The 13,297-nt window shown below is 38.9% G+C and overlaps 1 protein-coding gene across 1 annotated transcript in view; it reads right to left on the bottom strand.

The window, feature by feature from the left end:
* BRINP3 (BMP/retinoic acid inducible neural specific 3) overlaps window positions 1–13,297 on the bottom strand; it is a 199,066-nt gene that overhangs the window by 31,775 nt on the left and 153,994 nt on the right. Inside the window, exon 7 of the mRNA XM_059478341.1 lies at window positions 6,722–6,944. Within this exon, the coding sequence (XP_059334324.1) occupies window positions 6,722–6,944 (223 nt within the window). The remainder of the gene's footprint in view (window positions 1–6,721; window positions 6,945–13,297) is intronic.

Below are 13,297 nucleotides of genomic sequence, written 5' to 3'. Positions count from 1 at the left end.
CCTTTTAATATTTTTGTTTATATCTTTATTAAATCACAGATGGTGCTGATTAAATTAGACCTTTAAGTGATGCTTTTTCATGATGAAATTATTTGAAGTGCATACAGATAAGGTTCATACCTACAATAATGTCCTGTACTGAGTGTACTCACTTAAAAGGATGATTAGTGAAGGAACCCATTTGAATGACACAAAAGGAATGAAACCAAGTTATAAACTGGCACTTCTGAAGGAAGAAATTAAAGCTTCCCCTCTCTTCCATCTCTTTCACAAGTGGTTGGATATTAAAGCAAATCAGAGGAAATCATTGCTGTCCTTCTTTAAAATATTTGGGAAAGGGAAGATTGTCCTTCTCCACCCAGACAGTTAATAGTTCTTTTAATGTTCACAAGCACAGAGATTCCAGTCCTCTCCCTTTGGTTCCATAATTCGGGTGGATGTGACTGCCAGGACACCCCTAGCTCTGGCTCACACCAGGGGTTTCACTGGCAGAAATTCAAAGGTAGAATCAGGTCTTCTGTTCCTGGGATTTTCAGTTTCTCAGCACAGTCGTTGCATTTAAAATGAAACCTTACTGCTGTGTCCACCAAAACAGAAAGAAAACCCATTTTCTCTCCCCAGAACACAACTGTATAACCACACTTTTACTTGCTGCTTCACCTCTTATATGTGAGCTGCAGTGGCCATGTGCAGTACAGTTGATATTTACTAATTCCTTCCACTTATTTTTTTTCTTTGAGAAATTAAAAGGTTCAAATGAAAAGGTTCAGCATGAAGGTGATGTTGGAGTGAGAGATGGCTCACAGGTGCCACCCTCCAGTGGGGGTGTGAGCCAGCAGGCTCAGCCTAAGCCTGTGAGGAAACTTGCCCTCACTCAGTCAGTAGGACATCACTTTCTGACCTCATCTCAGGAAGATGCTGCTGGAATCAGAGCTGGGACTAAATGCCCAGTTTAGTCCTTTTCTCAGGATGGATGCACTCCACAACAAATCCTCTCCAAAGATTACCCACTGCTCCTCACAGCTCATGCTCCTAACCCAGAAATGCACCAGATGAGCTCAGGCCACACACGTGTTTTACACCTCAGCTTGATTCCTGCAAACCAAATGTGCTGTGCTCCTTGTGCTGTTCAACCATCCTCCCATCTGTATTTTACACCTCCTGCTGATTCCTGCAAAGCAAAATGTTCTGTGCCATCTCTCAACCATGTTTTCCTGCAAAGCAAAATGTTCTGTGCCGTCTCTCAACCACATCCCTGCAAACCAAAATGTTCTGGGCCATCTCTCAACTACATCCCTGAAAAGCAAAATGTTCTGTGCCATCTCCCAGCCATATTTTCCTGTAAACCAAAATGTTCTGTGCCATGTCTCAAACACGTTTTCCTGCACCAAGGCTGCAGCAGGAGCTGGCCATCAGGTAGTACAGCAATTGCTGCACACAGTGGACTCTGCCAAGAGAACACAAGAATACTCCCTGTTTTTAAGGCTGATGTGTCAGTGCAATGAGAACATACTGGAAATAATCACTTCAGCCTCTTGAGGCAGCAGAGCCTGAAATTCATGGAGGGAGAATCTCACCTGGTAGTATCACTCTGAAGAACACATTTCTTTTTCAGAGTGCAGTTTTTTTATCTTGTTTTTCTCTTTATCTCTTGAAATTGAATGTTTTATTAACCCACCCTTTATACACAACATGGGAGCAGATTACCTGCACAGAAATTTCTCTGGCTTTGAATGTTAGGTGGTATTTTTTTTTTGCTGAATTCAGACAACCAGTAAATACTCCACTGATTACAGATTGATTGATTAATTGAGGTGAATTTTAAAACTTACACTCAGCAGTGTCACAATGGAAATCTAAGGGTATTTGATGTATCTTGGCATGATCTGACTTTCAGGAAAAGGACCAAATGTCTCTTTCATGTTAATGAAAGCAAGCTTAAAAGCTGGGCAGAACATCTGGAACGTGAAAAGATTTGAAGTGAACAGAATAAAATAAAAGTTGCAATCCTGGGCCACCCCCACTGTACACAAAAGTGCTACAGTAAATTGTTCTGACCCCAAGTGCAAACTGAAAAAAAACTATTTGTACTTTGTTCTAGCTGAAGAATATAAACTATGTCCAAAAAAAAGACATGGAAATTTAGTTTCTTTAACCTGCAAATTAATTGAGTCTTTTTTTGCTGTGAACAATGATGTTAGAAGAGTATTCAATGGTTTTTTGGTTTCAGGATTAGAAAATTAAAATATTAATGTAATTTAGTATTATGATTACTAAGTGGCTTGGTCTTCAGGAAATATGAAAGAAATTGCAAGCAATTCTGTGTAACTCATTAATTAAGTCCCATTTAAAACCATCAGGCAACAATTTGTTTCATGTTCAAGAAAGAAATTTTGTAGCCAGAGAAAAGAGATTATTTTTTTTTCAGTAATAATGATAACCTTGACTGTATGCAGGAGCTCCTTCAGGCGTGACCAAATGATTTCTGGCAGACTGCATAGATAAATCCCTATAAAACTCCAGTCTCAGAGAAAGTTTTCATGAATTACATTAAACTTTGAGGACATACCTCCCAGTTTCATGAAAAAACAGCCCTCATTCTCAAGATATGCCTTGAAAAATCCTTTTAAAATATATTCTATTGATTAGTGAAATTCTGTGTAAAATTAAACATTAGCAGAGCTGGTTTTACTCACTGCCAACACCATGACCTTTACTAAAAGTTGAAGCCTTGCCTCTTTAATCTGTATCTGAGAGGACACCTGCCCAAAACTATTGAAAATAGTATTTATAGCTTCATTAACTCAATCTAATTTCTCTTTCCAAAATAAAATTCACCCAGTAGCAGAGGCCAAACATTAACCTGAAGGAGTTGTTTAGAAAATCCTGGAAAAATGACATTTTGTTCCAATTCTCCTTCTTGTTTCTTTGAAGCCTAGACTGTGCATGGTACACAGAGTCATAGACTGTCTTAGGCTGGAAGAGACCTTAAAGATCACAAAGATATTTTTTCTGCTTTTATTTCTATCTTCTCTTGAACACAAAAAAAAATTGTACTGGGGTTTGGTTCTCTTATTCCCCTCACTGTCTGCTGAAATGTTTGATGTTACAGGCTGAGCAATGGTTCCTGTTTCTCCATGGCATTACTCAGGTATTCTTTCTATATTCACTTACCTGTTGGCAGGTATCAAAAATTCAGTATTTCATCTGGATTAGGTATATTCTCATCAGGAGGAATATCTGAAAACTATTCTGTCAAGGTCCTGTTTTCTTTCTCACTATTGGTCTTTTCACCACTGATATTGCTTTATCCAATACTTTATCTTGATCTATCAGATTTTTTAAATGAGCTTGGACATTAAACCAGTTTCTTTTGACCTTTTCCCCTTACTTCTTATTTTAAAGCTCTACTTATCAGCCTTAAAAGCCTGGATGTCAGAAGGCAATTTTCCCAGATAGTCAGATGGAATCCAACCTTTAAAATTTGTCTCTTTTAGCAAATGTATCCCCCTGGCAAAGTATTCCCAAGCCTGCTTTAACACTGATATTTGAGTCATCTGTTGCTCATCACTACATCATATGCCCTATCTCCCTCTGTAGTGACAAGGAAAAATTTCAGAGTAGTCACTAAAATGAGACATAATTAACTCAAAAGTAAGTGATGGTATTTCTGAGTTTGAGATACACTGCAAAATCAAACTGCTGTGAAAGTTTGGTGCAACTCCCTGTAGAACAGACTCATTGCTGTCATAGAACCATGGAATGCCTTCAGGCTGGAGGGGATCTCAAGGATCATTTGGTTCAACATTTTTGGCAAAAGTATGGCCTTGAAAAGATGGCCCAGCATCCTGTCCAGCTGCATCTTAAAATTGTCCAGCACTGAGGAGTTCATTGCTTCCCTGGAGAGGTCATTCCAGTGACTGCTGTCATTGTGAAACATTTTCCTCTTGTGTCCACTCAGAATCTCCCCAGCAGTACCTTGCACCCATTTCCTCTCGTCTTTTGCATTTGACTCCTCCATTTTCTTTGTTTCCCTCTTTAAATATGGAACATGGAAATTAAGGGCTCTCCTGAGCCTTCATTTCTCACAGTCTCTCATCCTTTCCTAATGGGGCAGCTTCCTCTTCTAGTATCATTTTTGTGGCCCTTGTCTGGACCTTTCCCTGCCTATCCACATCTTTTTGGCACAGTGTCACATCTTTATAGGGAAAAAAATAATGAAGTTGCAAGTTCTGCATTGAAATAAAAAAATCCTTTATATGACAAGAAAGCTGTGTTTTGATCAATCCTTGCAATTTTACATATCTCACTTCATCTTTATCACTGCCATTATCAATGGCAACCAAATGTTCCTCCAAAGCCCTGTGGAGGTTATTTTAGAAGGCCTGATTATTTTAAGTTATTTAAAATCTATTGTATTTAATTTTGGTGAGGGCAAAAATGAGCCTGGACTGTTTCTTGTGTTTTAAGAAGCTCTGGGCTCCTGAAGAAGTCGTTCATGGTGAATTATCTCTTTGCAGGATGCTCATTCAGGTCATGGCCAAGACACACCTGACAGGATACGAGGCTCTGCAGTGATTACATAACCTCTCTTGGCAGAATGTTTTCTAATCACAAAATGACCCCACGAGTGAATTTTTGGTTTCAACTAACAAGTCACAGCACAAAGCACAATATGTAGAAGAAAGGCAGCATGAAAGCTACAAGCACAGCCTCCTGAAAGAAGGGGGAGGGCCACTGACAGGCAAAGAGGAATTGATGGTGCTTGAGCTTGCAACAGCGGAGTGGAAAGCAGGGGAGTGTAAAGTATCCCTGGCAGTTCTGGAACACTGAACCTAAACTAGATTTCTTTAAAATCAATTGAGAAACGTGCTAAATGCAGGAGTCACTGGACTATCCCACAATACTTGTGCTCAGAAGAACAATGTCCTTAAAGCTCATTCATTTCAGATTTACTGTAGTGTCATTGCACTAATTTCAACAAAACAATTTTCGACCAGGAATCAAGTATACCCACTTTATGCTAATGTAGATTTGATTAGCTGGCTTTCAGGATCTCTCTCTGTTTCTAGGAAGGACTGAAACTCTTCTATTTTCTTTCCTCAGGCATCCTTTGCAATCTAATTCATATTTGACAAACAAGACGAGAAATCAATTGTGTGTAGTATACATTGTATAATGACCCACAAAGTTCCTAAAACAGTTGTGCCTGCTCCAGAGCAGTTATTCAGGATTCTGTACACAAGTCTTTGGCACTGTTACACCTGGCCAAGTGCCATGGAAAACATGGCTCTGTAAAACAGGCAAACCAAATGGGATGATGAATCTGTGCTCGTGTCACATCTAAGTTGCCTCCTATCCTACACAGTCACAAACAAATCAGGATTTATTCTGACCTTTCCCATTGTATTTAGAAAACAGGAACAGAGTGATATTGCAAGCTGGGACTGTTCAACTCCTAGAAACATAAGGACTGTACCCTGTGGCTGTACCATTCCCACATCTATGGCCTTGAGGAGATTTTAGTGCCACGTTTAGATTTCTCAGGATTTCATAGAGTGTTCCTTACTATCTCAGGTTTAGCTTGGAGTGTATTCAATTCCCATCTGTCAGAGGTGAGGCAGTTATCCTCTTTAATGGGGCAGTTTTCTTTATCTCTACCACAACCAATCCTCCCTCAGGAAATATCTTCTGTTCAAGGGCCATTAATTATTAATTATCTTCTGTTCATGGGCCAGTGAGTGTCCCTGCATGGTTGATCAAATGCCATCATCTCATGGGGAGATGCTCCACCCAGGGGAGGAGCCAAGCATTCCTGCCTGGATACAATCTGAGCTTTGGGACAGCTCAGCAGCCTTTGCCCCCTGCATTGCCAGAGGAGCAGCTTTCTGCTGCCCTGCATTGCCAGAGGGAGCCCAGGCCCATCTCCAGCAGCCCTGGAGCTGCAGAGGAAAACTCCCCCCTTGTGCAGGATCCCTGCTCCAGCAGAGCCACAGCTGGCACTGCAGGAGGGCTGAGCCACCATGGAATGGGACTTGTGATAGATGAGTAATGTTATGATTGACTCTCACAATTAATTGACAAATATCATGTATATAGGCTTAGAAAAGTTTATAGATTTATAGTTATGTTGTACCTCCTCATGTGGCTAGTCAGGGACAGCTGGAGTTGGGACATCTGGGAGGGCTGGCTTGTCACCATGGTGACATCTGACCTCCAATGAGGATTTGAGGAAGAGATCTCCACCACTGGACAGCAAAGAAGAGGTTGATGGGCAGAACTTTGAGAGGGATTAAGGGGTTAAAAAGGGTAAAACCTCCATTGTGTAGGGGCTGAGCACATAACAGGGAAAATCTTTTTGTTCCCAGCGCTGTAACCTTTTTTCTTTATTCATTCTTGTGTTGTATTTTTGATAAGATTTAATAAACCTGAACTATGAAAAGTGAATAGCTATTTCTCACAGACTGCTGCCACCACCCTAACCCACAGGGTGTCCCCTTCTATTCTGACTCTGTCAGGGTATTTTTTGTTTTGTTTGTACTGTTGCATTTGTATTTTTAATTTTAGTACGGAACTGTTATGCTTATTCCCACATCTTTGCCTGAGAGCCTTTTAATTTCAAAATTATAATAATTCAGAGGAAGTGGGTTCACATTTTCCATTTCAGGGAAAGTTCCTGCCTTCCTTAGCAGACACCTTTCCTTTCAAACAAGGCACTTACCTCTGCCTTGGCATGCGGATGAGGGGCTGCTTGTGGCACCTCTTGCTGAGGCTGAAGAGTTTGTGCACCGTTCTCTGGGCCTTGAGAAAGAGTTGCTTCATGCTGCTCTCCAGCTGCTCGTAGCGGCGTTGGAAATTAGAATCCATTGTCCACAAATGCATCACAGCAGATGTGTTCAGGAAATAATTCAAAGGCAGCCTCTTCATAAATAATTTGAATTCATCTGCAAAAAAAAGAATTATGTGGCTATGGTTATTCTTGCAGCAGAAATTAACTTTTCATTTGTTTTTTTCACAAAACAATTTTCATAAACTCAATCTTTTGAAATTTTAAAATTGAGCATTTTAACTCTTTCTAACTAGAAAGATGACTACATTTTCATTGGTAATATTAGAATAAAGTCAGCAAAATCTAATATTTCTATAATTTAAAAATTAATATTAAAGCAAATACAAGCTTTGTCCTTGTTTCTCAACCTGGGTAATACGAAGATTAAATAAGAATCAGAGTTTCTTACCTTCAAATCTGGGATCTGAAAGCAAATGTGCATTTAATGATCAATGTTTATTGACTCATTTGAAGAACATCAGAAACTGTCTTAAAAGAAGTGTATTCCAATACTTAGGACATGCAAGTAAATGTGATTTCACAGGCCATTGCTCTTATATATATGTTATTTCACCCGACACAAGCCATTAAATTAGACTTTCATAAGTATTTACAATTAAAATGGAGCCTTTCAAAGCATTTTATGGTACTTCAAAATTTTATGACACTTCAAAAATGTTCCCATAACTTCTTTTTTGTCGCTAAAGTGGTGGAAAGGAGTTCTTCAATCACAAGGTCATATTGTTACTGTGAACATGCCATGCTTTGTGACTTGTTCTGGTAGCTCAGTCCACAAAAGATATGTAGACAGAATCTTATTAACAGAGTTTTATAAATTAAGGAGTCTGTTTCCATAAGTAGAATGATGTATAACTTCTGAACTTAAATAGACTTTCATTAAAAGGGCTCCAAATACTGGGTAAATATGTGAGAGTGAGTGGCACACTTGAATGCACATGTTTATCCTTTATCTTTCTTGTTTCTGTATATCAGTATGTTTTCCTGCCTGCCCTTCTGCCTGCTGCTATCCTCCCACCCTTCACAATCCTTTTTTTTTTTCAGCTTGTTCCTGCAATGAAGTCACTCATCCCACAGTTTGGCTTTCACCCTGCCAGATGCTCCTTTTGGATGGTTTGTATTTCAGCAGACTATGTGAAAGCAAAGATCCTGCTGCCTGAGATACCCTCCCTCTTCAAACAAAAATAATCATAATATTTAACATTGGTGTCATTTTAGGTTGCTCATGGAAGACTAGGGAAAACGTCCACTCACATCAAAGAATACTCCATTGACATCCTTGTTTTTAAGTCTTTTGATTTAGCTTTAGGTTTTTAAAGATTTTTACACAAAGCAGGCAAAAATATTTTCCTTTTTATGGATGGAGAAAAAAAGATCATTTATAAATATGCTGTAGTGACCCTTGACCATATAGTGAAGGACACAGGGCAGTGATGGAATACAACAGTCCCACTTCAGCAGAGTATTTTCTGTGATGGGTGATGGCTCATAACAAAACAGAAAGCATTGAAAGTCTTCTGGAAGGTAAAAAATGAAAATCAAGGGAAAATTATGATGATTTTATGTTTAAGAAAATGTTTTTAATAATTCCTCTGGGAATGTGTTGTTCATTTTGCCCTCATGCCTTTGTCTTTGTACAGCCCCTGTGCTGTCCTTAGGGCATGAGGGAAAGGAACTGTTTCTTTATCTTATCTACTATTTGGAGCCTTTTATCTTTTGCTTTATCCCTTCCTTAATTTGTCTAAGTTGCTTTTTATCCTCTGTCCAGCAAGAATGTCCATTCCTGGGTGTACAGCTAACAATTTGAATTAATGGGAATATTTAATAAATTCTGCATTACCAGATGAGCATCTCTGTGAATCTTAATGTAGTTTTGGGATAGACAGTTCTGTTTTCTCCTTCCCCAATGACAATTATTCCTACCTTACAATTAGAGAATAATTTGGGTAAGAAAGGACATTTATAGTCCAACCCCCACTGCAATGAGCAGATACCTTCTCTAGATTAGGTTGCTCAGAGCCCGGTCCAACTTTGCCAACCTCTAATTCCTTGTTGGAAATGCCATAACATTCTTTTTATTTTTAAGCTACTTTAGTAATGGATTTGTTCCCCTTTGCCAAGGGGGAGGGGAGCTGGGCTCTGCTGTTGGTTTAATCTTTAAACCAGCAAGGTTTTGGGTCAGGCTGGGCAGGGCCTGATAAGTTTCAACAAATAAAAAGGGCCTTTGGAGGTGTGGGATTTTAAAATTTATATGTTGGGAATTTAGAAGATACAGAGGAGGTAATCAGACATTAATCAGACTTTAAACTAATGAAAATCTGCCTGGCAAAGTTGGAGACAACCCCTCTGAGAGAAGAATGATAAGGGAACTACAGAGCTGGACCAAATAAGCATGAAAGGCAAAGGGATCAATATCCAATAGAAGATCACACACTAACTAAGGAAAATAATTGTGTAGAACCAAAGAATTCTTTGTTTGCTACAAGTTTATAGAATGTCCAAAGTCTCATAATGGACATGTATAGTTGGAGTGATTTCCAGTGCACATCCTGGCCAGAATAAAGGAATGCCTGACTCACTGGAGCTCAAAGACAGTGCCAGAGAGTTTTGTCCCTTCCTGGGCTCAGTGACATCCTCACACTGCCCTTCCCAGCTCTCAGCCCCTCCCAAGTCTGCACAGAAGGTGTGACAGAAGGTTGTGTCTGCCTTGGCCCATTGGCTTGGTAAAGCCCTCCAAGTCTGAAGACTTAAAAATATTAAAAATGGTCATTTAAAAAAATTAAGTAATAGGAAAGAGAGTTTATTGAGCTGATACAAAGTAAGTCCTTTTGCAGCTTGTAAAAATCTGATAAATTCTACCAGATTTAGAGAACTGAACTGTAAATATATTTTTTACTTATATATATACTATATGTATATAAATATAAAAAATAAATATATCATTTACATATATGTATATGCTATATGTATATAAATATATACTCTGACACCTCTGGGGGGGATGAGATCCCAAAGCCACATTCCTTATTACCTGCTTAATTCCTATTGTCTCTTTTCCTTTCTGTTCCTCTGAGGCACTGGTAAAGCTCTTTAAAATGAGCTTCATGAAGTCAAAACAAAGGCAACTCCCTCAGGAAACAACAGGCTCAGAGGATGCTTTTCAGCCCTCACATTGCTCTAACCATGTATTTAAGGAATGTTGTCACTTTGCTGTCCTCTGCTCGATGGCACTAATCTCTACAGCTAACAACTGCTCCATGCAGTGTTTAGAAGTGATAAGGAAGGTTTACACTCCTCAACTTGCAATGCAACAGCATTTCCAATCAGAAAATGGTTTTTTTCTCCCTGTAATAAACATCATCTTTGACTACCCTTGTGCCCTGTCTGATCCTGCTAATGAGCTCCATAATGCAGGTGAAGGAGAGACAGAGATAAAATGAGCATGGTTACACAGTGCCTGCTGCATAAAAAAAAAAAAAAATTAAAAAATAAAAGAAGATAATGTGCCCATATCTTAAACAGACACATTTCATGATCTGTGAAACTACAACATGAACTCCTAACACTGAGAGATGATTAAACTATTACACTCTAATCAACACACAGTGCCAGCCATTCCTGAGGATTAACAGCCAGTATTACAGTCCCAGGGGCCATAGAAATTGATACTTTAATTCATAAAAGCAGGGAATATCCTGAGCTGGGAAGGACCCACATGGATCATTGAGTCTAACCTCTGGCCCTGCACAGGACAACCCAAAAAACCAGACTATGATTCTTGATTACACATAAAATATGATTACAGCATTTTCTTTTTTATTTTTACGTGGGTAGCACATGCAATGTGATTTTAGATATCCTTCATTAATTGCAAATAAGGTTAAAAAGGTAAAACATTATATGCAGTGGTGGGTCAAGCAAGTTCATTTGCTGGCTGGTTGTGTCTCTTTTCACTTCTCCTTTCTGCCAGTAAATCTTCCTTGTGTCACAAGTGCCTGGAGACAGAAATGGCATCCCATATTTCAGTGGGAAAAAATAAAGGATAAATATCATAATGGGAGCAAACATTCCTGCTGAAATCAGGTGAATATCAGACATATTTAGGCTGTGAGAAATACCTAGAGCGGCAGAGGTGTAAATTGGATCCTCAGTGTTGTTTGGTGTCAGAGCAGGGCTCAGTGCTGGGTGCAGTGGTTACAACTCTGCAGACAGAGCTGGCAAAAGCCAAAAAAATCCAGAAAACCTCACCCAAGGACCTGACGGTGCTCTGCTGCAAGGGAAAAAGGTGCCATGCTTTATGCCCGCTTTATTTCTGAAGGAGTTTTGAATGAGTTAGTGATGGGGCTTCTGAGTTGTTTCTGATGATGCAGTTTATTTTCTTATTTTCTACAATATTAGGAAGGGTAAGTTTGGCTCACATCATTATAGCAGGGTTCAGAAGGTCACAAAACTCCTAGTTACAAGACTTTTTAAGGATTTGTTGACTAATAAAACACTGCTAACAAAGATATTTATGATTTTGACTTAATCTTGAAATATTTCCTCTTATGTATTTATGTTACAGTGCAAGCTTTCATAGATAATTATGACACACAAACCTACAGTACTGCATTCTAAATTCCTTGTTTACCTCTGCAACTACTTTTATTTCTATATCTTGAATGCTAAAACTCTAAACTTTCTTTTTAGAAGTTCTGAGAGTTCCTTGCATTTCAGATTCCAGCCCCTGCTCACTGTTGGAAGAGAGCAGGAGCCCTGATATCCTGTGAATATTTTGATGTTCCCTGGTATTTTGCTACAAGACTGTCCCACCTACACAGCACACTTATGCTTTTGTTTGTTTGAGTGCTTTGTGGAGCTTCTCCGGGGTGCCAAAATGTCTTGGTTTGGCTTGTTTCCTAAGATCCCTTGTGGAGGCACCCTTGGAAGTCAGTGGATTCAGAACACCAGGTGATTAAAGGTGCTGCAGGCTGACATCTGACAGCAATGTCATGCTGGAAATACAAACCCACCAAATTTTAGCACTGCACTTTTGTCTCCTATTTCCTTTAGAGCAAACAGAGCAAGTCCAGGACTGAGCTTTGAACCTGTCATTCCTGAAATTTCCTTTTAAATCATATCTGCACTGTTTCCCCAGTCAAAGTAACAGGGATTAGCTCAGGACTAAGGACCTTGGAGCAATTTCCTCCTCACAGCCCAGACTTGCTCTGCTCAAAGGCAGGGAAGAGTCTGAACCTCTGCAGTCAGGGCAGCAGGAGCAGGGGATAAAACAACAGCTCATTTAAGCCATGGCTTCTGTCTAGGGAAGTCTCAGAGATGTGCTCATGGAACACAAGAACTCCTGAGTAAATAGGAAAATTCAAATTTGACATGGATTTCTATCAAAGGAAAGATAATAGTGTTTGGTTTTTTTGTTTGTTTTTTTGTTTGTTTTTCCTGCTGGTTCTTATTATGGCTGAAATTAATGATAACACACATGTGACAATAATTGAGGTGAAAACCTACTTAAAATTTTGGACAACAAAAAGCACAGTTTGAAAAGAATGTGCATTTGGTGATATGCTAAGGAAAAATTGTTTCATGGCCACAAGAAATTTCAGCCACCTTCTCTCAGTCTCCAGAAATGACAGTTTCTGCAGAGATGACATTGCATCAAGCGTTATTCTGTGGTATCATTTAATGCCATATTTTTTGATGAGCCATTTTACCCCAAATTAAATAATATAATCTTATGGAAAAAAAACTTTTAGCATTGGAAATTGGAACACTGAAGCATGGTGCTTCAGTAAATATATAATCCTGTCTAATTGTGGATTATATCATCTACCCAGAATCAATTTTAATTTTTTCAACACTATTCAGACTGTAAAAAAGCAATTATGTTTTCTGGGCAAAAGCAGCCTGACAATAACTGAAAAAAATGTAAGAATCTTTTGTTGACTAAAACATACTATTCACAATTTTATATAGTCTCTAGGTATCTTCTAATATTAATAAGAATTTGGGTTTTAGGGTTTTTTTATTTAAAAAAGTTCAGTAAAAATATGTTAATAGGAGAAAACCCCTTTTTTAACATTATCATGTCAAAATCTACCATTAGAGAGCAATTGTAATGGGCTGTTTTGTCATTTCTCTAAATGAAGCTCTAAGGAAACGTTTTTCTCCCTTAAAAATCTTTATATCAGTCATTTGTACACCCATCCTCTTTTTCAGTCAAGTTCTTTAACTTGCTTTAGAGGTATCAAAATTCTGCCATCACAGTCTAGAAGTGAGTAATACCTCATGCAAAAACTGTTCTGCTTTGGCTCTGACAAAATGTTACAGTGGGATTGAGGCAAACTAACAGAAACCAAGTTGTTTTTAACATGTGAGGGTGTGATGAGTCTGAACAAGCAATGATATGGACTGATGTGCTGCTCCAAGCCAGAGTGCTCCAGACAGCTTCAAAAT

The sequence above is a fragment of the Ammospiza nelsoni genome, chromosome 9 (genome assembly GCF_027579445.1).
Source record: "Ammospiza nelsoni isolate bAmmNel1 chromosome 9, bAmmNel1.pri, whole genome shotgun sequence".
In the NCBI taxonomy this organism is placed as follows: domain Eukaryota; kingdom Metazoa; phylum Chordata; class Aves; order Passeriformes; family Passerellidae; genus Ammospiza; species Ammospiza nelsoni.
This window is presented reverse-complemented; position numbering and strand designations above follow the sequence as displayed.